Raw genomic sequence first — 25,970 nt, 5'->3', positions numbered from 1 at the left:
AATAAATGAAGGCATACACCATAATGGCCATAATATGCCATAAACAATTACCATTTAATATATTATTGCTTGTAAATATGCAGCTATTGAATACACACGCATACCCATTCATATATATATATAGATATTTTGCATATTTATAGTTTTGCATTTATAAACAATTATCTCGCTTACACAAGGCAAACACACACACACACACTGAGCGCGACAAAAATGCAAGACAAACAAGCTAATTATCAGTGGGGTAACGTACAGACAATAGCAAAGGGGAGAGTAAGGTAAATAATATAAAAGCGAATTTAGATAAAAAGATTTGTTTCTTCTGTTTTTAAAATGCAAAGAGGCAAACGTTTGTTTAGATGTCCAGATCTATTTATAAATGGAGCGATTACAAATCAAATTAATTTCAGATTTTTTTATGTTTATTTATTGAGAATAATGTTGGTTTGCTCCCATTTTATTCTTCAAATTTTTGCTATTTATTTATGTAATTTAATAAATTTTTATACATACTTAACATTTAAGCCGCTTGCGCTAATTACAACATTTATGTATTAAGCACAATTTTATATATTTGTCGTAATAATTTGCCAGCTTAAAAAAAAAAAACAAGATGAAAAAACCTTTATCTATCTTGCTTGAACTCGTTAATTTTATAAATATTTAATTTGATAATTATATGAAACTTGCATTAAGCTATAAACCCCTCACAGACTACGTCCATGGTAATAAACCGCATTAATCTTTGTCATTGTTTGATTAAATCAATTAAATTTTCCAATACAACACAGAATGGCACAGGCACGGCACACACACAGACACACACACACACACATCCATCTATAATTATGCTTGGCCATAATTGCGTTGGTCATTTAAACGCAAATCCCGTGGAGTTGTCCCCCGCCACCAAAATGTCAGGCAACATTTGGTCCGGCACGCTTTTTGTCAATCGCAAATCGATCCAATTGAAATTTCAAGCTGCCTGCATGTTGTTGTTGTTATTATTGTTATTGATGTTGGTGTTGTTGCTGTTGTTTCGGTTGTTGCCGTGGTGTCGCCTGGCAGCCTTTGAATTGAATTTCCCTGTCATTGGTTTGCAATTATTACTAAGAGCGCCTGCCAGGCACACCAGACCCAACTGTTCAGCTAATCTACACAAATCTGACGCACAGCTGACCACGGCCCAAAGCTGTAGTGGTTGCTATAGCTGTGCCACCAGCCATAGCTCCACCGAACCATTTACCCCATCATTCTGCACTCGTGTATGTGTGTGTGTGTAAGGGGGGTTAACTTGTCGCGCGACATGAAACGATTAAGGCAGAAATGCTTTTAGCCATGCTATTGGCTTCTGGCTTTGGCTCTGAGGTGTTTGCCCGAGTCGCTACGCCGGGTTGGTCATTATGCGGGGCCTGTGTGGCTGCTTGGGTGCATTTATATATATATAAAACACACATATATATATATATATCGTGTGATTGATCACAATTTTCGAAAGTAATTAGAGGAGCATGTGGCCAGCGAAAGACCCCACAGAGACGCCAGGCTTTAGTATAGGGAAAAGCATTAAACGTAATTACTCTGTAAATAATTCGATGCGTTCCGTGTCCAGAAGTGTCAGCTATAAGGTGATAGAAGCCATTAGAAACGGGCTATCAAAATATTAACTTTAATGCAGATAAGCTGCATGAATCGACAAAGTAAGAATGTAATTTAGCAATGTAGCTGTGCCTAAATAGAGACATGGATTTATTTTTTCCAAATTTTATAAATATTTATTGATTATCGAGTTGTATGCATGAAAAAGGAACTTTTACCGAGCTGGACCTTAATGTTTTTCATTATAAATCCAAAGATACATATTAGATTTGCAATTGGAATTTAAAAAGTTACCTGTATAGTTTAATTTAATTTAATATTCGCTTACCAATAATATTAATTTTTGGAATAATGTACAATTAATTGATACACCTTCATTGAATATATTCGCTCAAACGTGTTTTGCAATAATTAAATTAACATATAAACATCTTTGAGTCGAGTCGAAACAACATTTGCATCAATTCAAATTATTATTTTAATTATAAGCTCAAATAGACTCTGGTACATTTATTTGCTATCCCCAGACTCAACTTCTATATTTCAAGTTATTTGCGTTTACTTTTGGCTATAAATCAAGACTGGGCATCATTCCATTGGCATCAACACAATCATATTCATTATGAGCTTGATACACACATTAAAATTCAACATTGAATTTAATTAACCTTGCACCCTCTTGACACGTCGCCAGTGTCTGTCAAGTAATCAGTTTTCTTTATGGAGCCTGTAATTTCAATGGTTAATGCCTCTGAGGCGCTATGCGCAACCCCAAAGGCTATGCGTTAAGGCTAGGACAGCCATTAGAAACCACATAGTGGCACACGCTGCAGAAGCTGGAGAAGATTGCCGGCGTCGTCGCCTTTTCGTCTTTGGGTGCCAATAATGACAACAAACATATGCACGAGCGGCGGGAAACAATAAGCAGCAGTCCAAACTTAACGACAACTAAATCCAATTATAAGCACTGAGCGCAACAGGAGCTGCACTGGGCGACAGGATAACATTGAACACGTGTGCGTAACGAATTTTCAACAGATATGCTCGCCTGTTTCTGTGTAAGTGTGTGTGTGCGTATGTGTGTGCTTGGCCCTCCGGGGGTTGCTTTGGGGGGGTTGGCTTTGAATGCGGTTCTGCTTTTGGTCTCGGTCTGCATTGCATTGCATCCCGCAGTGTTGCATAAAGGTTTACTTTTCATTTATGAGCCAGACAAAGGAACAACCCTTACAAATGCGTTGCACAAAGGAGGTCCTGCATATAGTTTCCCTGCGTGTGTTGCGTGTGTGTGTGTGTGTGTGCTGCTGCTGTCCCACCCACCATCAGCGAAAAATTGTAATTAAACTTAATCCGCTCAATTTGAAACGCATGCCAAGCCAAAAGTGCCTCTCTCAATATGCTTCCTGTGCCCTGGATTGAATTTTACCCTGAAATAAAATGTATAAAGAGCGTACACAACTTGCCGACAGCTCAGTATGGGCATACTTTTTTATAGTTTTATTTTTTTGAATAATAGTGAACTCAAAGAAATCAATGGCAGATGGAGAAAGAATAAAAATAGGACTTAATAAAGTTTGCGATTGTTTATATTATTTTTTTTTTTAATTTTGTTGAATTTTATATTAATTCTTCAAGTAGTTTATGCTATTTTCTTAAAACAATAGCTATTTTATTTTTGTTTCTATTTCTTTTGGTTGAATTTATTTAGTACATCTTTTCATAACAACAAACTACAATTTTTTGAAGAACTTCCGAGATTGATTATTATCATAATTACAGGGTATGTAGAAATTGCACAGTTTGTATTGCCATTTACTTAATTTTAATTAAAACTGTCAGAAAAAGGATTCTGGAATCCGTGCAGTTGCCCAAATGCGTTCATGTGTTAAAAAATGTGCATAAATTATTGAATTAGTGCGTTTGCAACAAATTTCTCTCGTTCTTCTCTTCTCGCTTTCTCTCGCTTTCATTTGTCGCTGCTACAGTTTGTCTCTGAGCCAATTTTCATGCTGTTCGTTATTAATATAAAATTTTAAAGCATAAATTAAGGCGCCAGAGCCACACTTGCTTATAATTTATGCATGGCGTTGACTTTGGTTCAGTTCGGTTCGGTTTGGTTTTCATTTATTTATTTATAACACTCGCTGCCAACTGCCAAAGGGCTGCGGCAATTAGTTCCAAGATCCTTGGGGATGTTTTAATTATCGTATTGTATATATTTTTTTGTTATTCCATTATTGTATTTGTTGTTGCTGCTCTGCGATTTATGCGAACGATTTAATAATGCAAATTAATTCAAGCGTTTCCTTTTTTCGGTTTTTTTTTTTTGGGGTTATCATTTGGGCGGCAATTTTCTTTTGTAGCTTTTTGTTTGTTGGGTTAGGTTTATGGCTGTGATTTGATTTATATATTTTTTGAGGTGGGCGTGGCAGAGCATCGCCAGCTTATTTGATTTATATGAGAGATGTACAAGGCATGTCAAGAACACAATAAAGGGGAGTACAGGTGGCGTAAAGGGCCCTCAGATTTATATGTTGTCGCAGAGGAATCAATGTGTGTAGCTTGAATGTTATGATTGGGTCCGATTTAGCAAAATGTGTTAAATTTCATAAAAGAGTGGAATACAAATATATGTAGTCTTAGAGCCACCGTTTGAATGTGATTGGCTGACAACAATCAAAACATATCACACAAAGATTGCTAATATCTATCAAATTTGAGATTCTGAAGAAACGATTAGTCGAGTGTCATTATGAGTATTACGATTTCAAATACTAAATTTGACATATCTTATCAATATTTAGTTTAGAAGGTTACCCCGCGCTTATCAGCAAGTGATTCCCTCTGACAACCATCAGAAGCATATATAAACACCAAACCTATCAAAAATCTACACAGTTACCAGACAGTTATAACAATCCATTCCCCAACGAAACTTATTGCTTTAACGCTGATTTTTGCCCAGCTACTGGGCACCATTTATTGCGGAGTGTACGATAATACGGACCGCTGGGTCCTCTCGGATAAGTCGCAAAACTTCCCTGAAAACGCAGTTCTCGGTGGCATCGATTCATACGGCTATGAAAACTACGTGGGACGCGTCGTTTATTCAAGCTCGATTCTGCCGGCCCGTGTTAGGTCCGAAACTGGGTACACTACCTACAACACCGACACACTCGCTAATCAGGCAACCTCCTACGAGTTGCTGGTCGCCAATGAGACCGTCAGCTATCACTGGGTGCGCAGCTACGATGGCTTCAGGGAAAGGAATGCTGTTTCTGTGGGCACAAGCACCTTGAATGAACGTGTTTACGTGTGCCGCGCCAGAACTGATGGCGGTATATTTATTGGCACCCTGTATCTGTCGGAAAAGGTGTGCTTTATTCGGTATGAGAATTTCCCTATGAGACAGATCAGTAAATACGAGGTACTGGTCCGACAAGTTACACCTGCAGCTAGGGCACCATTCGTCAATCAAATCAATTGATAAGATTGCAAACGAACATTTTAAAATACATTGTTTTTATTAATAAACTGAGCTAAATCGAGACACAAATATTTATCTTCTCTCGAAAAATGTGGTGTTTGTATTTGTTATAGCGCTAATGTAAAATATAGCTTTGAAACTCGGGATCTTAACATTTCTTCTATTAAAAGACAATATTTCATAGAGTTGGGCTGAAATGAAATATATCACAGTTGCTGTATATTCATACTGAGTATCTCCCGAGTGGGCATACCCTATGTAATTGTCTTACTCTTTTTTAAGGCAATATGATTTGAATAGTGTCATTGTATTCTTAAAACTACCATTTCCATCTGATGATATATTTTAGTCACATTGCGTTTACTCCTTATAAATATTTTAAATGTGTTACAAATTGCGACAATAAACAAACAAAGTTAATTTTTTTTTCAACGTTCTGCTGTCTTCAGTTGCCTGCGATGCACTTGGCACGTCCCTCTACAAAAGCAACAACAATAATAGTGCACTGTACTCCTAAGTCTTGGTCCCCCAGTCAACATTCCTGTTGGGTACTTTCAGGTCTGGTCGGGTCTGGGTCGAGTCTGGTCTGGTCTGAATGCCTTGGTACGTTTTGTAGCACAAGTGTTTTGTAGTTTTGCAGTGATTTCATTAAAATTTTACTGTCATAGTAAAAGTTTTATTATGAGCACGAGTTGTTTTTGCTGTTGCTGCTGCAAACGTGAGCCAAAAACAATTCCCGGCACATGCCAAAAATATTATAAACACAACAGACAGAGACAGAGACACAGGCACACAGTCAAAAGTCAGGCAAAAGCTCGTTCAGTTTATATAGTAATTATGTTGTTGTTGCTGTTGTGCTGTCCAGACTTCATGCTTTGCGCCTAGGCATGCATATGCAACAAGCTGCAGCAGTAGCAGCAGAAGCAGTAACAGCAGCAGTAGCAGCAGCAGTAGCAATGGCAGTTACATAAAAAACGGCTGCATGCACTGGGGCGTCTTTGTGTTTATTCTCAGTACCCATTAAAATTAGAGTGTGAAGGGTATTATAAACTTGTGCTAATATGGGGATATATATAACTCTGCCGGATTGATGATATATAATATATAGCTGCCAAAGAAACGAAGTGTTGTTTACATTTTCGATGAACATACGAAATATTTTGCCTTTTGTTTGCAAGGGTATTTCGACTTCGGCACACCGATAATATTTTATTTATATCTTTGCTCAGTCTAACACCTTCTGCTCCCAGCGCTGGCGGAGTTTTGCACAGTTTATGCTGCCTGCTTTTAGGCTAATGTGCTCATTTTATGCAAGCGTCTCCCTTGCTGCACGTTGCACGCTGCAAGCTGGAAACTGTGCGAAGGGATTTTTATGCGAGCATCAGCCCGCCAACCAATGCCACCCACCGCTGCACCTCTTGCCTGGCGGCAACTTTATATTGTTTGTTGTTGCTGTTGTTGTTATTGTTGTTGATGTGGCACACTGCCAAATGCAACAGCTTGTGTTTATAATTGAAATAATTGCAAAAAGCAGACATAATTATATTCTTATTCTTATTGTTGTCGTTGTTCTTGTTTGCGTTGCCTGCATTCTATTGTATTTTTTTTTTATGTCGCTCATCATCATCATTGTCGTCGTCTGGGACCGAGAGTGCGACTTAGCATCAGCCTCGAGCTGTAAGTTTATAAAGCATAGTTTTTTGTGCTTTCTGTACTGCACTGGGCATATTTGCTGAGGACAAAGCTATGTAACATGCTCATGCAGGCATTTTATAGTTTATGTCCGCACGATGGCTGGTAATTGTCAGTATATATTTAATTTCTGTACTTTTTCTAGGGCATGTTGAGGTCGCTCACACCTTTTGATCGAAATATTTCTTTTGTTTAGCCTACTTAAAGGCTTTTCATTTTAATTGCACAGCATGTACATGAAAAGCTGGGCTCATTTCCAAGCAATTACTTTAAGGCCTCGTCACGTTGCAGACTTAATCGTTAAGCCGCCTTTGGGCGCATTAGTCGCAACAATTTTCGGGGTATGGAGCTAGCCACAGCGCCTAATAATCAACCCTTTTGCAGCTGAACAAATATGTTTGCTAGCGGGTGCCTAAATGCATGCAGAGCACACATTTTGGCCAGGTAGAGCCATGGGGCTTTTGCCTGGCTGGCCAACCTGCCAACCGAGCAGATAAACTTCAAAAAGCGCCTTGAAAAGCGGCTTAAAACTTCTTCAGGCGAAACGGTCCTTGGCCGAAATGAAACTCTATGACAACATTGACAAAGGCATCGCCAGCTGCGCGGCAGGAACTAAAGCAGAAATTAAGCATTGCCATGGAGGCGCCGTCTATGTGAGATGATTGATTGAGCTTTTAGTTAAATTGCGCAAGCGGCCAGCTGAAGCGCATACAAGTACAAGCATCTTAGTGAAAAGTTTCAGTGCCATTTTCCCCTACCTACCCGCCCATAATATCCCTATTTGCTTACCTCGTACTCAGTTTAAACTTCGAAGTCGTTGGCAAAGCAACAGCTTCGGGCTTATGTCTGGCATGTACCGAAAATTATTTGTACGTCAGCTTCGCTGGGAGTTTATCCTCCGTCCGATTCTCTTAATTCTCGACTTCTCATACCCTTCAACATGTTATAAGTTATTCATTTCGTAGATAATTCTAATTAGCAGAATGATGAGATTTAATATAGTTCTGTTTGCTAGATCAACTATTCTTAATAGTAGAGTGTTTAATTTTTTAAAATTCAATTAAAATTAAGCAATTAAATAAGGCAGATTAATTTGTCAAAATTAACCAACAATTTATAGAAAAAACTAATTTATTTATTTTTATTTTTCATATATTTTTCAATAATAATAATAATATTTATATGACAATGGATTTCGTATAACAGGCATTTAAAATAAGTCAAAAATTTAACTTTCCCCGGACTTAAGAGAGTATGTAACTAGTCTGTGCTTGGCAAAGATAATCATTCTTGTGCTACCTTTCGCCAAAAATGTTGTTGCTTCTTTTTGGTTAGTTTCGCGCTAAAAGTTCAACTTTGCCTGGGCTTAAAATAATAAGCGGGCGTAAAATGCGCCTAATATTTAACTTGATAGGCCGCAGAGCCTTTCAGCCGCCCAGCCACCTCTTGCCTTTGCCCTCTCTAAGCCACAGCCATTGTCAGCTGTGTTTGTCATAAGTTTTCCGTGAGTGGGCTGCCAGTAATAATCAAAAGTTTTGTTTGCCTGACCCACGTGTGCTTGCTTGAGTTTAGCATTAGTGTCATCCTCGAATTCCAATATTTAGTAGAGGAATCTATTAGTGAATTACTCTGAAGCAACAATAAGAACAAGGTACAAACATTGACATTTAATTCCCCGCGAACGAAGAACTTTATCAACTGCCGCATAATCCAGCAAATTTTTTAGCACTTAAATTTGTACATGGCCCGAAACTTTTCTTTTCTCTTTTCTTTTTTTTTTTCACGTTGCCTACTTCGGGACTGCTAATCCCTAAACTGTCGCAAAACTTTTGTGGCAGCAGCAACCAACAACAACAACAACAATAAAAATAGCAGCAGCAAAAAGAAAAAAGGAAAAGGAAAATGAAAAAAAAAGGCCAACAAAAGTTTTGCAACAGATAAAAGTGCAAAGTTTGAGGGAAAGCAAGACAACAAAAAAGGCAAGCCAGGCGAAAATTACAAACATTTTCAATTATCAAGCCAAACAAGGACGTTGACGTATTGTCTGGGCTCTCATTATGCCATTACCATCATATAATTACAGCCTGATTATTGTTTATTAAGTTAAAATGGCGCCGCGGCGTGTTGATAAATGGCTCTGAGTTGGGGCTTTTGTCCGGACTGTACCTGTGCGGCGTGTCCATCAAAACTGGCGACCGCCACTGCTCACCTGATGTCAGTTATCAAAGGGTTGCACACCAACTCCCACCTGAGCTGGAGCAGCAGCATTCAGGCTCTGTATTTCGCATTCATTTTTCAAAAACACCTTGCGGTAGGCAGCATTAAAATTTCGTTAGTTTTCTTTTGTTTTTTTCCCTTCCTTTCGCAATTTTTAAATGTCACTGTCAACGCGTCTTATGAAAGGTTCTCGTTTGATTGAAGGCAATTAGAGGAATTGGGTAGAAATGTTTTGCTGTATCTTTTAACATTGTGAGAGCAGATGATTTCGCTCCCTACGTATCCCCGGGGGACTTTAAATTAATTAATCACATTAAATGCTTTGCGGGCTAGCCCCAAAAAGTAAAAACGTTGTCAAAGCAAACTATTAAGATCAAAGATAATGCGCAAAAATAATGATGCTAAATGTTGGCACAATTATGACTCGCTGTCCCCACTAATGGATGTGATAAGTGGGGGGCTTGGGAGTTCTCCCACGCAGAGTGTCTGATGTTCAGTCGTCGTGGGCATAGTCTGCCAAGACGGCATTTCAATTAATTAAATAAGCTCCTAAAATGTTGGCGCATGTATGATGATAATTATGGTACAACAAGACGAGATGTGCTTAGAAAGTTCTGGCTTTGAATAAATATATACTTATATACTTCTAAACAGTATAATACGTAGAAACAATCTATAGTTAATATGTTTATTTAACTGCTTGCTGAACATATTAAATCCAATATTCATTTAAACTTTTCATATCAACCCTTGTAGATTCTTTCGGTATTTATTCAAATAAATTCTGTTTGTTCTGTTTGAGGCCCAAATAAATCAGTGTAGTCGTGCAGAATGTCCTTTTGAAAATGAATACAATATGAACAAAAATAAAATTCAAAACTTGGTTCCCATTGTGCTGGAACCCGCTGTCAAGTTAAGACGAGGAACTGAAACAGTGCAGAAGAATAACAAATTGCCACAAAGAAAATGCATTCGAGTGTTAATAAACTTGAATACAATGTTCTGATGTAAACCCTTTTTTTTACCAAGGTCAAGTTATCATTGGTTCATTACAGTCTTGATTTGATTTCAATTGTGAATTGGTGCAGGGGCAGGGAAGGACTCTGAGATGCAGCCTGGCAAGATGGCGCTTTTATCGGAGGCCATTGGGCATCACCTTCAGCCTTGTCTTCAATTAGCGATAATATTATAAATGATACGAATGACTTTTTCACATTTAACTTTTTGACAGCTTGATGCGGGTACGCTGTTTCAGCCAATTGCTAATTGACAGTGGGATTGGCCTCAGGATAGTCGGCCGGGCTGCCAGGCAGGCAGGCAGGCAGGCAATCAGACAGGTCGACAGCACTCTCGATCCCGCTTTTGCTGCTCTTGTGTTTTATTTAATGGTCTCACTTGTTTTTAAAAACCGCAATCCCAAAACTGTCAAATTGACAGAAAAAGCATCAACAGTCGACTAAAAAAAGTACACTTTTGGCGAAGTTAATTGTAAGCATAGCAAAAATTGTTGTCAAGCCAAACAAAGGCCAAGTACACTGGTAGGAAAATGTGAATAAAATATTAGAACATTTCTGGATGTAATGGATTTTCCTCTCAATCTAAAAGCTAAATTTCCAAGATCTATGAAATCGTCGAATCTGTGCTTTCTAAACATTTATATATTTAATATTTCATTAATTTTGAACTATAGCGGCTAATAATTTTAAAAAATTAAGTAAAGTCTCTGGCTTAGAGTGCAATAATCAGCTAGATCTTCCATTTACGAATATATAGCTTCTCCATATAATATCTGATTTTTAGGCTTTCTTTGAATTTGTTTAGGTTTTTGCTGGATAATTTTCGTAATTGTGCCACTGTGCGAACTTGCACTGAAAATGAAAACTAAACACAATTAAAACTAACGAACCTGGCAAAATTTGCACAAAATAAATTTTGTTTTAAATGTTATGAGGCTCATATTGAGCGCCTGGGGATGTGTGTGTATGCGAGTGTGAGAAAAGGTCATTTGTTGGGTTGAGCTGAGCTCGTTGCTGATGTTGCTGCATTTTCCTGTTGGTTCTAGTTGATTTAATTAAATGCATTTGAATGCAAATGCCTGGAAATGCGTAGCGCCGGCTCTCCAAACCGTCAGCATATGCGGTCTACATACTACTACATAAATGTTTTGATATAAATTTATATATATGTATGCCATACCATATGCATACAAGCAACACACGCACACTTGAATACTATATCCATATGCAGTTAGTTGTAACTAAAACAAAAACGGATATGCTGAGCTTATGCTACTGACAGCGCCCTCTGGTGTTATTTGTTTGTTATGTGCAAAATATATTTAGGCAGTCAACTCACGGGCGAAGAGAGCGGGGCGTGGCACAGGAAAGGTTGCCACATTTTCATAATATGCAACAGTACCGAGTGGGATTCTTTAGTCATATCTCGGTTATTCTGTAAACTCGCTGCGGGCCACATTTAATCAAAAACTGCAATGCCATCAACTAAAATGCGAAACTTTAGCCTTAGACAGTTCTTTAAATATTCGCATCAAATTGATTTTTGGCTTGGCTGTTATCTTGACTTTTAACTATTTGCCGAACAGTTTATATAATTGTTTGTTTGAGAATTTGACATATTTGGCATTTTGATTGCCCAGAGAAACAAAATATCTGATTGTTTAAGAAATAATCTTTAGTTTCTTGTTTGTGTCTAAATTCAAGCTGACTGAAGCCACATTGCATTTATATTGCCTAAAATTAAATACATTTTGTCGTTTGGCCATTTATTGAATAAATTTAATGCTGTAAATATTTTTGTTGCCTTTTTGTTTTTTTTTTTTTTAAACGAGCAATATTTATTTTATTTAATAATATTCATTTGGCCTATGATTGAATTCGAATTTTAAATTTAACAAAAATTTTGTTGTAAATCTTTTCATAATAAATTGTTCATTAATAATGTCTAAATGACATTCGAAAAATCTTTTCAAACTATGTACGTGATATTTATTTATACGTATTTTATTGTAATCCTTGATATCATTTACCTTTACAGCATTCGAAAAAAAAGTAGTTTAAGCTCAGCTTAAATATAAAATTAGTAAAGTATTTGTATACCATAATATAATTTAAAATGTATTTTATATATGAGCAACAGATTGGAACTATTTCATACTGCTCGAAAATAAGTCTAAGTTGTAGTATGTTTATTTTTGGAATTATAATTAGGCAATAGATTGGTCTAATCGAAAATAATACTAAATATAAATGGCTGCTGGCAGAAATGATTAAGAACATGCCAAACAATTACCAGCTGCAAACTTTGCACATGAACTGTAAATTAGACCCACAAATTTGATTGAATATTCTGTAGCTCTATCAGTGCATTCGCTTCGTCTCACTGCAGCCTCTGACTATCAATGTGGACCATATTCTCAATTCGGGCAGCCTGGCATAACTAATTGAATACATAATTTACAATTAAGTACGTAAGCTACTTTAATATTTATGTCTATAAATGGGCAACGACACACACACACACACACACACATACAGGCAGGCGTACGCATACAAGCACACACACTGAGAAAATCTCAGATGGCACGCCTACTTTAGAGTGGGCGTCCGGTCGTCCATTATCGACCATCACTTGTGCCAACTGCAATAAATGTCAATTATTCATGAATTTTCAATAACTTTTAGCCAGGGCAAAATAGAAAAGTTTCCCGCTCTTCGTTGTTGTCGTCTGAGCTTGAAAAACTTTTTAATAATATGTAAATATGGCTAATAGAGAGACAGACAGAGAGACAGAGAGAGAGAGAGAGAGAGAGAGCGAGAGAGAAAGAGCGGGAGAAAATGAGGCGAGACGAACAGGCGTTAACTAAGAAGCACATAAAATATGATGCCAAACAATATGAAAAGAGAATTTACTTGAGCGGCAAAGTACATAGAGAATTCTGAATGGTAGCAGTCGGTAGAGGGGCTGGTGGGGGTGTGACTGGGGCAGACGACAAACAAGAACGTGCTCTCAACCATAGTTATAATGGTGAATAATTAACAGTTATTAATAATGACAAAAGCAGCTGCCACCGAAGGCAACTCACAAAACTGTAGCACAAATTTTTTTCCCTTACTCTTTGTGTTCTTTTTGGTTTTTGTGGGGGCGACTCCCTCGCAATTTGGGCAACAGTATTTGTGCGCTTTTTGATTTAAAATTCACCGCCAATAATAATAAAAATAAATCATTCGCCGCAACACAAGGCGACATGGTCGCAGCATTACGTATACGCAATGTACTTGCAAGTTTCGTTTTGGCGCGTGCGATGCAAACTTTTTTGACTCCTTGCTTAATAATTTGCTATAATTTATGAGCGTCAAGCGTTGCCGTCTACGACGGCAGCTTTGGCTTTATTATTGGATTTTCGTAGCTAGCCGTACACAAAGTACGGCCATCAGGCCCATGTCCACAGACAATTTAAACTTTATGCCAAAACGTTTTTGAATACTTAATTAGTTGTTGGGCAACATCAGACAAACACGAACACGCACACACTTACACATATACAAAAAGCAAACAGCGGTGTTTGTGTCTATGTTTCGAGTTTTGTAAAGTTTCTGGGCCAAACGATTTAATTTGTTTGCCTGTTTGTCATAGAAATCGGCTTATACAAAACATATTTCATTTAATTGGCATTAAACATTTTAATGCTAAGGCTTAGGTATATTATTTGTTGGCAAAGTAGTAAAAGACCTTATAGAATAGCATATTACATGAAAATTTCTGAAATTCTATGCTTAGATCTTAAATTCTTATTGCCTAATTAGCTTTCCCTCTAAGATTTCAAAAAATATAGACGATCATTTGTATTATTTCTTGTAATTTAATAATGAAAGAATATTGCTTTTAAAATTAACTACTAAAAGAGAGTCGATTGATTGATTATATTCAGCACGGATTCTTCTACTGTTGAGCTGTGAGCTCTTATTAATATTTGTTCTTAATATTTGGTGCACTCAATATTTATTGGAATTTAATATTCCAATGTCTGTGAAGCGCTGATTCATTTTATGAACCGTGTTTGTGGCATCTTCGAATACCATTCATCCCTGTTCAAACGTAATACATTTGCCGCTGCGCTCAGTCAGGCATAACAAAGCGCCAATGGGGCACCAGTTCTCATCCTTCAAGCTGCCTGCACGGCTCTTATCCCCATTCCCACTCCCCGTGTACCCAACCTTTCACCTTTGAAAGGCGCTGGCAACAACTGCGCCCACATTAAACTCAATAAAATAAATGTGCAGCCATAAATTACACAAAGTGCGTCAGTTACACACACCGAATGGCATTGGGCCACCTTCTCCGCGTACTCTTTAGCTTGATATCGGGCCCAAGCTCTTGCCTAACAGCTGCTGATGCCATACCCAAAAAGCAGACTATGCAAAATCGACAAGTGCCACAATTTTTTATGCAAAATAATCCTTTGCCTGGGTCCATTGATGAATTATAGCAAATTAATTTTACACTAAAAAGCGACAAAGCTAGGCACAATGACAGCCTACAACACGCCCCTCAGAAACACCCGGGCCCATTGCCCACCTCATGCTGCTCTTATCAAACCATTTGCATGGCTGACGTTGCCTAGGCAAACAGTTTAACCATATCAAATTCAAATTCGCATAAATTTTGGTAGCATCACAGTTTGGGGAAATGTACAAAAATCGATTCCCAGCAGGAAGTGCCAGAGCTCCATTTTTTACATTTTGTGCGGCGGCTCAGATGAGTTGTGGGCTTTTTAACCAAAAGAGAGCAAAAAAAAAAATAATACTCAAACCAAAGTCAAATCGATTATTATTTTATCGTCTGGCGGGTAGGCTGAGGGTGTGTGTGTGTGTGCCTGCGCACATTTGCTGGAGGGTTGTAAAAATAAATTTAAATGTAGCAGCAGAATGTATCAAAAATTGAATGTTTTGCATAGTCTTTTTTTATACTGTTGGAAAACATTGTGTGTCGAATTGGTACGTGACTGTTGAATGTTTGAACTGTTGCTCTTATAGAGTGAAAATTTATAAATTCTTTTGCCGCTCCCTAAGTTGTTGATAAGTTGTATGAAACGAGCTTATCAAAATGAGGAGTGGCAAAAAGAGTGAGTGAGAATTTATATTTAATTTCATAAATTATTCTTGATTATTAATTATATTATATTGTGTTAAAATAAGCTTTGGTTTTTTTAGATAATATTTTTCATACTAAACTCCCTGCACAGAGATGCGTTTATTTCAAAAGCAAATGCCACGTTTATGTACAACAATTTTTTCTTTCTTTCAGCAGGTCTTTGTTGGATTGTGCACCTTATGAGATTCGCCTATTTGTGAGTCACACACTCATCAAGAATGCGACCTGTTGAAACTGTGTATTGTACAAAGGACAGCGCAGTTACAATCACTGTCAAAAAGTAGTCAAAGGCGAATTCACGATCACAGGTGGTATCCAAAATGATCACATTGAGCAACGGCTCCAATTTTTGATGCACAATCAACGAAGTGTGCTGTAAACAATCGAAAAGATGACATCCGAGTTAAATGAATTCCCCAACTCACCTCGTTGTTGAGCACCTTGAGTGTATGATCGTGTGGGAAGGCCTTACGTACATATAAAATATTTATGAGTACAATCTGCTGCTGTTGTGTCAACTCTTCGCTGCGCAATCGATCAGTGCACAAGCCAATAATAAATACGTTGAGCATTGGAATTACAGCTGGGCCTAGGCAACCATCTGACATAATATACACTTTGTTCTCGATTTCATCCCCCGCATAGACGATGCACTCAATCATCAACGTCATGTTAAAAATGCTCGTAAAAATTGCCAAGTAGATGGCCGCAGGCAGCCAGGCGACCTTCTTTTTGATATGTTGATGTAAATTGTTGATGCGCAAATGTATTTTGAAAAGCCACAACAGACGGCGATGGTAACGACCAGATATGAAACTTTGACTGCCATGATATTCGATAAAGCGTTGCAAGAAGAAGCTAAAGTTGCGATACCAATTGAGCAAAATCAACTGATAGATGAAATAGCCAAGGCTACAATACTCCATTAGTATCCAGTAGAAAAAGTTAATCCATAGAAAGTAGGGCTTGTGCCACATAGAGTCCAGCATAACATACAACAAATACTGCTTGAAAAAGTAAACACACAACAGGCACAGCTCACAGTGATAAATCATGCCAAACTTGCTCTCAATGGTGCGTGTTATGAAGAAGATCTCGTTGATCAGATGCATTATCAATTTGCGATCTTCCTGCGAATGTAAAAAAATCGTTACACGACGCAGTACATACATGGTTAGGCCTTGCATGACTAGGCCGATCAAAAAGTTCTGCCCTCCGCTGTCTTCGACTCTAAAGAAATGTATCCATACGACGAACCCAAGTACCATATAATCCACCGCATCGCGAAGAAAAACCAAACACTTAACCGTCACAACTAATTTGGAGATGATGCGATGATACTGCATCTCCTCCATTCGCTTATGTTGTTTATTGTAGCGCAGCTTGAAAAAATGACAGCCCCGTGCGATGCCATAGAGCAGCCAGGCACTACACTGAAAAAAACGGCGATAGACGGCCTGAGCAAGCCCGCTACGCAGCAACCTGATGTCCTGAGTATTCCACATGACGGCAATTGAACAAATGAAAGCCGGTCATGATGTGTATCAGGTCGATTTGTTTCAGTTTTTCTTATTTATGTGCTGACCATTAACAGGCGAATTAATCGAAATGACCTAGCCAATTGGCGCACAATTATTCTCCGGTGCAAGGAAGAGAACAAAAAAAAAATCAATATTGTGTGGAAGATATCTGTTTAAGCATCAGCAATAATAACATATTACTTAGCATATTTCGAGAGCGAAAGGCCTATACAACAACTTAGACTACATTCAAAATTAACAACAGGCATTCAGCGTGGGAAATAATGTTATATAGACCAAATATGAAAAAGGCTTAGATGGGAAATAGACAAGAGCAAATGCAATATTGTAATTGTGGTAAGTGCATCAATTATTCTAAATTGAAAGTAAAAATGTATTTGAATTTTGATTAGCTCATTTTCTTAATAATATATATTATACGATATTTCATGATATTCTATAGAAGCAATGTAAGTAATTTTAAAGCCTATCCGAGATATCGCTCCTTCATCTTGTTTGTTCCCTCAAAGGCCTTTGCGTTCGCTTTTTTAACTAAACAATTTTGTTTTCCTTCGACAAAGCAAAAATGCCTCAAATTACACACACAGTTTGCCTCTAAAGTATTTCCCAAAAACGAAAATCTCATAGCAAGTGAACCGCATACACAGACAAATGTAAGTGAGGGTAGGTTCAATGCACCAAAACGAGAGGCTGAGCACACAAACGGGCGGGCAGAGACGACGGCTTCCTAGCCGTGTAGAATACTTGGCAGTGCTATTTTTTCCCAATGGAAATGCGAATGCCGGAAAATGCAACTCTGACGTTGCCGCGTTGCTGCTGCATATAAAAAATAAAGTACACTGAGCCGTTGCCTAGACAACAACAACAACAACAACAACAACTACAACATTAACATGCGCACACCCACTCGAACCTATGCAATCCCATCCCGTCTAAGCCGTCTGCCTCATTACGCACGGCACGGGAAAATCATAAATATATATATATATATATATATATATGAAATATATACTTTTTCTATGACGGCGCATTCGCATTCATATATGAAAATACTCATGTTTCAATGAAATAAAAAACCTTAATGAATCGTGCACAACCTGCACACTTCATCCCGGCAAAGGCTTAGAGTGTTTTGGTTGTCTGGTCGCGGCTTGGCACTTAAATACCTTGGAAAGTATTTCAAAAGAAGTGTATAAGGTTTTTCATAGATAGCTTAGCTGGCACAAGAAAATACTCGAGAGTGGGCGTGCGCCTAATAAATATTAAATCTTTAAGTATTATAAATAAGCTATATCAAAAGTCCATCCCTGGTAAATATTCCTTAAAATGCATCCATCAATAATAAAATACATTTTTCAATAATGTAGCAAGATACGATTTGGCTATATTATAAATTAATCAGTTATGATTGTGCTTTAATCTAAAATGTTTTTGTCTATAGTCGAGCAGTTTCCGTTTTTAAAGTCTAACTTGTTATTTATGTATCAATTAAGTCGTAGTTCCATGCGCCCGGCCCCGTTTATTCTGCATCTGGGAAAGCGCAAGCCAAGTTTTTCGGGAATTGCATTTTGTAAATGTGCCCCGCTGACAGATGTTTTGTGTCCCGTGGACGACGGCACGACGCGATTGCAGTTATGACACCCTAAGCGCATTTGGATTGCTAGCAACCCCCTTCAAGAGGGGTGGGGAAACGCAGGAGGCTTAAGCTCTGAATTCAACGGCACCCACTGAATGAATTACGCGGTTGTCTGTGGGGTTGGTTTGGTGATTAAATGCTCCAGAGCCAACCCACCCTTTTGTCGTGGTATTCATTCAGTTTCAGATTCTCTTTCATTCTTACCGCAATATGGCTGCCCCTCCCACTGCATTGTAACATTTTTGCAATTATAACTCGCCTTCGAAAATTGGGGTTGTGGTAGTCGCAGCTCTCCTAAGTCTTTACTGTGCTCCTGCTGAGTCTGTTTCTGAAATGTTGTAAGCATTTCTCAAGTACTTGCATAGACAATAGTCTTTAAATAACAATGGAACATGCGACGTTGCCAAAATGTTCAAAGTAGGCTAATAACTGGGGCTAGAATAATGAATGAAAAGTGAACTCTACTTGTTTTTCTTTGTCTAATGGTAAAGGCAACCTATGAAGTTTGTGTAGTCTTCTTGGATTTATCCAAGCAGAAAAAACGAGGCATTTTTAAAATCGAAAATTGCCCAAAACGTTTTCCATTACTAGTTGATTGCAAGACCCACTTAGTATTAACAATTACATTTTTATTATTGTCAATAATTCAACAAATTTCCATTATTTATTAATTGGGGCGATTATTCCAAATGCAGTAATTGAATTTAGCTATTAAGCTTGGACATTTAGCCATTTAGACTCGCATATTAGTGTACAGTCAAGACTTGCATATCTTAAACAGAGATTACATTGAATTTTTCGCTAGACCAATGGAACATATTGTCTTCTTCTCTTGAGCTTTTCTTCTTTGCAATTTCTGCAAAGAGATGCGCGTTAAAATTTGATATTCATAAAGTATAAGCTTTTTAGTGCCATTGGCAACAAGCAATCACTGGAAAAAAAAAAAAAAAAACTAAAGCAAGCTTTAAGGCTAATATCAAATCAAGTCATGACCTTCAGTGTCTACACAGCAGCCACGGCAAAAGACAGCCAATATATAAATTATATAGAATTTGTGGAAAAATAGCTGCCGGCTATTTGTGCAAAATCAACAGCAGGCAATATACAGAACCAACAAAAACCAAGCATTTTATAAAATTTAGTACAAAATGTGGTGAAGGCAAAAAATAAAAGATATGGTTTATTAAATATTTCGAGCCTGTGGCCATGTTCAAAGCAAACACACATGCCAAGAGTCGAGCAGCTTTTATGTGGCTGTGGGTGTTATGCATGGCGTATGAGTAATTGAATTTAAAACGTTGCAACATCGATGGCATACAAATTTGCTAATGACATTGCGGCAAATTTTTTTGCTACTGTATTAAATTTCAAGCCTGTTGCCACTCGAGACAGTCTAAGAGCGATTGGAGGCTGTGCAAGTGCATTTGATGTTTTGCACAAGCCTTTAAACTTTAACCACATACACGCACACACACACACACACACCCGATAGATCAATGAAAAGCGGTTCTCTCAATGGCGTCGCCTTCCCAATAATGGGCTTATAGATGTATCTATGTCATTGTCATGCATCTGCATATTATACCCGATATCAGTATCCAATTCCAAATCCAAATCCAAATCATCCTGATAGTGATAAAAATTGACAGGCAGTACTTTCTGCCATTTGGCTATCTTATATAGCAACCAAGTGACAAGACCCATAATCCAGCCACAGACCGCACCAAAGGCAATGCAAGTTGCTGTTTTGATAAGCAGCCCATAATCGGAGTGTAAATGATAGTTGAATATGGCCATTTGCTTGTGCAAATACTCCTGAAACTCCATGATAATACGACGAATTTGTTTTAAGGAATTTTCAATACTTTTGTTGAAATGAGAAGTTTACAAATTTATGGCAATTTTTTGTATAGAAAAGGGCTTGGAATGTTCACAAAAAAATTTTAGATCATAAAGCCTTCGACCTATACTTATTCATTCTTTTATTATATGTGTACGAAAACAGAAACAAAATGATGTTAAATCCGATTGAAATTATTTGCTATTACGTTGCGCAGCCTGTTATAGATTTTTTGGCCTATTTGCTAAATGAGGTGCACTATTCAGCGTTTTTCGCTGGCATTTGTGTAATTGGCGTATTGTTTGGGCTTCTCATGGGCATCGTATCCGTTATATGGTATAAGTGCTGCCGTCCCGAGTGCTACGAGCAGAAACCACAAATGAACCCGGGTGGTGAGGGCGACTTAAATAATATCAAGCAGAAGAAAGAATAAACCATGCTGATTCTAATCATTTCACAAAATTTGAATAAAGCTTCGTGTAAAATTAAAGAAAACTCGCAAAATTTTATGCAATTTTCTCAGATTACTTTCAATAAGTACGGCTCTTCAGTCATAAGCTCAACGAACTGTAGCATGCTCGACTCTCTTCAAGTACTTCATTAGCATTGATATGTCTGACAAATCAGCGCGATTCGTGTAGACGTCAATCGTTTGATATTTCCCTTTGCCGTTTGCTCAATATGTGCACTTGTAAAACATAACGCTCGAAAAATTGCAAAAGTCAATGAAATGTTATTTGACATGCACAAATAGAGACGACCGTGGATGACATACGGAAAATAATGCACAAAAATCTGATGGATGTTAACCCTTTCAGCGATTGAATTGAGGTAAAAGGCTTTTATTTAAATTGTCTGCCTACGTTATGGATAACATTTCAACGCATTCTAATTTGTGAAACTGTTTTTAAGAGAATAATTATGATTACTGTGAAAAAATAATAAATAATTAAAATATGTACGCATCATTTTTGTTTGAATAGATGAATTAGATGAATTGTATGCTAATATATTAGTTCTTTGTAAATTATGCCCCACCAATAAAGTATTGGTATTTAATAATTTTTAATCATAAACTAGCTAGTTCGAGTACAATTTGAGCTTTAAAATATGAAACTACAAAACGTAAATACCATAACAGTAACAATAATAATAATAATAATTATTAATATTTTTATTTAGCTTGTATTATTATTGTTATTATTGCTAGTATTATTATTATTATTATTACTATTAATATTATTATTATTATTATTATTATTATATATTTATTAATTAGAAGTTAATGCGGAGAAGTTGACCAAAGAGCGCTCAATATAGTAATAATAATAAAGACAAAGAAGACAAAAAAAAACACGACAGTAAACAAATATGCTTAGTTTGCAGTGCGCTGCCTTGAATACCCTTTATGTACCTCTGTTATACAGAGCACAGAAACGCAGTAGCCAAATGTTCTCAAATTACTCTCTAAGCACATTTTAATTTCCCTCAGGAAACGACGGCAAAGTAAGCAGTCAACGGAGCCAAAGGCGCGTCTACCCCGACAACACAAAACTAAATTTAAGCAAAAATTTCGGCGCTCTGTTCGCTCAGCCAAAAGGATGTCATTTTGCCAAAACGCAAAATATTAGCAAAAAAAAAAGGACGGCAGAAAAAAAGAGAGGGGTATAGAGAAGGCCAACCAGCAGAGGCTGGGTCAAAGGACAGCGTCTAAGTGGCATGCAGTTGGCCCATGGCATAAAGACAATTTAAGGGCGAGCAGTTCATAAACAGGGGCGCACTCGATGAAATGAAAAACGACGCGAAGTAACCAAAAACCGAGCGAAATAAAATTTATTTTAGTAACAAAATTGCGTGACACAGAGCATGGGACGCTGTAAATGGCAGTGAGCCAATGGCATCCACAAGTATATTAAAATGTTGCCCTCTTAGTAAGACATCCGCTGAGAGATAGTATAAAAGTTGCTAGAGGAATGGTAGAAAGCGGAGTCTACGTCGTCGGCAGGCGATGGTCTGAGAATAAAGGAAATGATTGGTTTTGGGCGACATTTTCGTTGATTTTGCCGTCGTCTGGCCCAGCGAAGCAACAAATAGCCTCGTTCTGGAAATTGTTGCAAAAACAACAAATGGCTAAAGTTTTAGCGACTAGCAAACTTTGCACTGCAATGCAAAAACGCAAGTCAACAACAACAACAAGAGCAGCAGCAACAACGAAAACAACATCAACAACAGCTACAGTGGGAAAATTAAGTTTCTGCGCCGCTGCGCTGGCAAAGGAAAGGACGCCAAAGTCGTCGCCATCGTGAACGTTGCCGCCAGACGCGGTCAAATTAAAAGCGCATTGCAAACACAGTCAGAATTGTAAGCCCAAATTCAGAAAGACTACGTAAATACCCTGCAATTAGCGACATAAGTACTTACAGGCATATATTAGCTGATTCGGGAGAATATTTTAATTCACTTGATTTAAATCAACATAAAATAAGCCTATTCTATATTCTTTATGTAAAAGAATGCAATTTCATGCAACAAAGTAGCTGCTGGAAAAATTGTTGAATTATTGGATCTGCCATGTTCGATATACCATTTGTAAACCAGCTATGTAGAGCATCAAAAGAAACGCAGCCAAGTCCCTTTCGCAGGACTAATGCAAAACGGCGACTACGCAATAGCAACGACGAAAGGCGGCTGCCTTTTTATTGCATACTTTTAGGCCGCAGGTGCAGCCCAGGCTGAGCTGTGTGCCAGTATTTGCGCTGTTTGTTGACATCGTCTATAGTCGTAAAGCGTTATACTCGTCCTGCTCGATGTCGTCAATGTTGCCAACTTGACGGTTTTTATTGCTTTTCCTCAGTCCCTTATCTTTCGTCATCGTCATACACTGCGTATGCGTGTTTTTCCGTTTATTTATTTATATGTACGCCTGTATGTACATGCATTAATTTTCAAATATTTTTGCCGTTTGTTACCTTTTGTGTGTATTGCTTTTGACTTGGCTATGGCAAATTTATTTATAGGCTTCGATAGGCATCTCAATGTTGTTCTTTGTCGTTGTTATTGTTGTAATGTGCAATGTACAGGGGTTGTTTCTGCTGCCAAAAGGCGCCTTTGTGTTCCCATTCTTGTTAAAAGGACTGTTACCAAAACAAATGCTAGCTGAATAGCAACGGCTACCCTGCCATCTAAAGAACTTGTTGGTCTACTGAAATCTACTCTAGAAAAGTAATATATTTGAAAAGAGCTCGTTTTTAAATGCATAAGATATATTATTGTTTATATAGTCGTGGGGAAAGCAAATATATTTAACTTAGACAAAGAAGAAAAATAACCATTAATATAAAAGTGCAGATCTTTTTTTATTCAAAATTTTAACTATTCCCGCTTACCCTTTTACTCTATACTCTCCGCAATCTACTCGAAATAATTTGTTAACTAAACATAAACAATGGAATGTGTCTCTTCAAACTTTTGAGACGTAAAGCTACCTTGAGTAATATAGACACTCGCCTTGGTAGTAAATATAAGCCCCAGGGATTAAGTACTTCATATTTCGTGTTATGATTTAGCTCAATTTATTATCAAAACATTTTACTTATAAATGTTTGTATTTATCTCTGCAATATTATCAATTGATTTGATTGACGAATGGTGCCCACGCTGTAGGTGTAACTTGTCGGACCAGTACCTCGTATTTACTGATCTGTCTCATAGGGAAATTCTCATACCGGATGAAACACACCTTTTGCGCAAGATACAGAGTGCCAATAAAAATACCGCCATCAGTTCTGGCGCGGCACACGTAAACACGTTCGTTCAAGGCGCTTGTGCCCACAGAAACAGCATTCCTTTCCCTGAAGCCATCGTAGCTGCGCACCCAGTGATAGCTGACGGTCTCATTGGCGACCAGCAACTCGTAGTAGGTCGCCTGATTAGCGAGTGTGTCGGTGTTGTAGGTAGTATACCCAGTTTCGGACCTAACACGGGCTGGCAAAATCGAACTTGCATAAACGATGCGTCCCACGTAGTTGTCATAGCCGTATGAATCGATGCCGCCTAGCACTGCGTTTTCGGGGAAGTTCTGCGTCTTATCGGAAACGACCCAGCGATCCGTATTATCGTACACTCCGCAATAAATGGTGCCCAGTAGCTGGGCAAAAATCAGCGCACATGCAATAAGTTTCGTTGGGGAATACATTACTTGAACTGTCTGGTAACTGATCAAAGACTGATTTGTTGATTGTGGATGGGTTTGGTGTTTATATATGCTTCTGATAGTTGTCCGAGGGAATCACTTGCTGATAAGCGCGACTCTTATAAATCTTAGGGAAACGGGGGGTTAACCCTTTGTACTAAATATTGATAAGATATGCTTAAATTAGTATTTAAAATCGTCATATTTTTAATGCCACTTGATTGACTAATCATTTCTTCAGAATATCAAATTTAGTAATTTTATATTGGTAATGTTTGTGTGATTCGTTTTCAGTGTTGTCAAGAGAGAACAAGTTGGAACTTTACAAGCAGAATCAGCCAATCACATTCAAACGATGACTTAGTCATACACTTATGATAATATAAATTAATTTATGAAGATCATCAGTTTGCGAAACACCTTTGGTACTAAGATATATATTTCAATATATGAATATGAAAACTACTATACTTCGGAAGCAGCTTTACTACTGTTTCGCTCAATATTGATTTCTTGCAGGGCCACTTCCTCTCTCGATTAATTATGACCTTTGAACATTGAGAGCCAATTGCCTAGGTCATTTTTATTAATTCGTCTCTTAATGACTAGCACATAAATAACAAAAACTCGAAGAAACTAACGAGATATACATCATGTCCGGCTTTCATTTGTTCAATTGCCGCCATGTGGAATACTCAGGACATTAGATTGCTACGTGGGGGGCATTGCATGGGGAAGTCAGTTTTTCAAGCTGCGCTACAATAATCTGCATAGCCGAATGGAAGAGACGCAGTATCATCGTATCATTTCTAAGTTAGTTGTGACGGTAAAGTGTCTGTTTCTGGTGCACATTGCGGTGGACTATGTAGTCCTGGTATCCGTGTGGATATGTGCTTTTCGCGTTGAGAAACCGCCGGACAGAACTTTCTGATGGCAATACGTGCTGGGTCGCATATGGATATTTTTTGCATTAGCGGGAAGATCGTAAATTGAATATGTATTTGGAAAACGTGCTCTTCTTTGACATGATTTTTACCACTGTGAACTATATCTGTTGTGTGATTACTCTATCAACTCTAAGGCAACAAATCGTTATTTTAAATATTGTTTATATTTGTAGTTAGACGATGACACCCTTAAGGTGCTCACAATAGGTTTTGTTTGGACATATGGCATTTGTTGATCTAATAAATAGTTGCTTGATTGTTAAAAGATTCCATCGAATAGTTAAATAAGCAAAGCAGGCACAAAGCCATTCAGCCTCAGGAGCTGTTGATCCTTAATTACTCGGCCAGTCAGCATAGTGTTTTATACATAAAGATACTTTTTTTTCTGTAAAATATACTGCTCTTTGATGCTTAAAATGATCTTCTAATTTGTATTTTCGGTTTGATTTTACTTATGTGTAAACGTTTCGACTTATTCGTTCTTCTAATTTATTTCTTAGCAATTATTAAGAGTTTCCGACTGTTTTTTCTACCATATTGTTGTTGCTGTTGTATACATATCTTTTTATCTGCATATAAGCAAAAAAGTCGAGTCAGTCAACAACATGAGAGCCGTTGTCGCCGCATTGCTGCCACTACCAACACAATCCA

General features: G+C 37.7%; 5 protein-coding genes across 6 annotated transcripts in view; 1 reads left to right on the top strand and 4 right to left on the bottom strand.

Annotated features, from left to right (window-relative positions):
- Ddr (discoidin domain-containing receptor 2) overlaps positions 1-25,970 on the bottom strand; it is a 133,948-nt gene that overhangs the window by 14,636 nt on the left and 93,342 nt on the right. The gene's annotated exons all lie outside the window — the stretch shown is intronic.
- Grl43a (Gustatory receptor-like 43a) lies at positions 15,244-17,093 on the bottom strand. Its single transcript, XM_002051304.4, has 2 exons — positions 15,589-17,093; positions 15,244-15,536 (listed from the first exon to the last, which is right to left on the bottom strand). Exons 1-2 carry the CDS (start codon positions 16,666-16,668, stop codon positions 15,354-15,356), a joined length of 1,263 nt encoding a protein of 420 aa, XP_002051340.2. The 5' UTR covers positions 16,669-17,093; the 3' UTR covers positions 15,244-15,353.
- Positions 18,982-20,266, bottom strand: LOC6628284 (uncharacterized). Its single transcript, XM_015172543.3, has 2 exons — positions 19,926-20,266; positions 18,982-19,196 (listed from the first exon to the last, which is right to left on the bottom strand). The coding sequence occupies exons 1-2, from the start codon at positions 20,165-20,167 to the stop codon at positions 19,142-19,144; spliced, it is 297 nt and encodes a 98-aa protein (XP_015028029.1). The 5' UTR covers positions 20,168-20,266; the 3' UTR covers positions 18,982-19,141.
- Positions 20,304-20,689, top strand: LOC26531032 (uncharacterized). Its single transcript, XM_015173398.3, has one exon. It carries the CDS (start codon positions 20,353-20,355, stop codon positions 20,611-20,613), a length of 261 nt encoding a protein of 86 aa, XP_015028884.1. The 5' UTR covers positions 20,304-20,352; the 3' UTR covers positions 20,614-20,689.
- Positions 23,717-24,423, bottom strand: LOC6628285 (uncharacterized). Its single transcript, XM_070208844.1, has one exon. It carries the CDS (start codon positions 24,373-24,375, stop codon positions 23,806-23,808), a length of 570 nt encoding a protein of 189 aa, XP_070064945.1. The 5' UTR covers positions 24,376-24,423; the 3' UTR covers positions 23,717-23,805.

The sequence above is a fragment of the Drosophila virilis genome, chromosome 4 (genome assembly GCF_030788295.1).
Source record: "Drosophila virilis strain 15010-1051.87 chromosome 4, Dvir_AGI_RSII-ME, whole genome shotgun sequence".
NCBI classification, from domain to species: domain Eukaryota; kingdom Metazoa; phylum Arthropoda; class Insecta; order Diptera; family Drosophilidae; genus Drosophila; species Drosophila virilis.
The sequence above is the reverse complement of the archived record's forward strand: the minus strand, read 5'-3'. Positions and strand labels throughout refer to the sequence as shown.

Excerpts from the sequence above, each read along its gene's own strand:
- Grl43a (XM_002051304.4), bottom strand. The coding sequence starts at position 16,668 with ATGTGGAATACTCAGGACATCAGGTTGCTGCGTAGCGGGCTTGCTCAG. Across the intron at positions 15,537-15,588 it reads TCAAGGTGCTCAACAACGAG|CACACTTCGTTGATTGTGCA; the intron begins GTGAGTTGGGGA and ends GATTGTTTACAG.
- LOC6628284 (XM_015172543.3), bottom strand. The coding sequence starts at position 20,167 with ATGGAGTTTCAGGAGTATTTGCACAAGCAAATGGCCATATTCAACTAT. Across the intron at positions 19,197-19,925 it reads GAATTGGATACTGATATCGG|AAATTGCAAAGAAGAAAAGC; the intron begins GTATAATATGCA and ends ATCTCTTTGCAG.
- LOC26531032 (XM_015173398.3), top strand. The coding sequence starts at position 20,353 with ATGATGTTAAATCCGATTGAAATTATTTGCTATTACGTTGCGCAGCCT.
- LOC6628285 (XM_070208844.1), bottom strand. The coding sequence starts at position 24,375 with ATGTATTCCCCAACGAAACTTATTGCATGTGCGCTGATTTTTGCCCAG.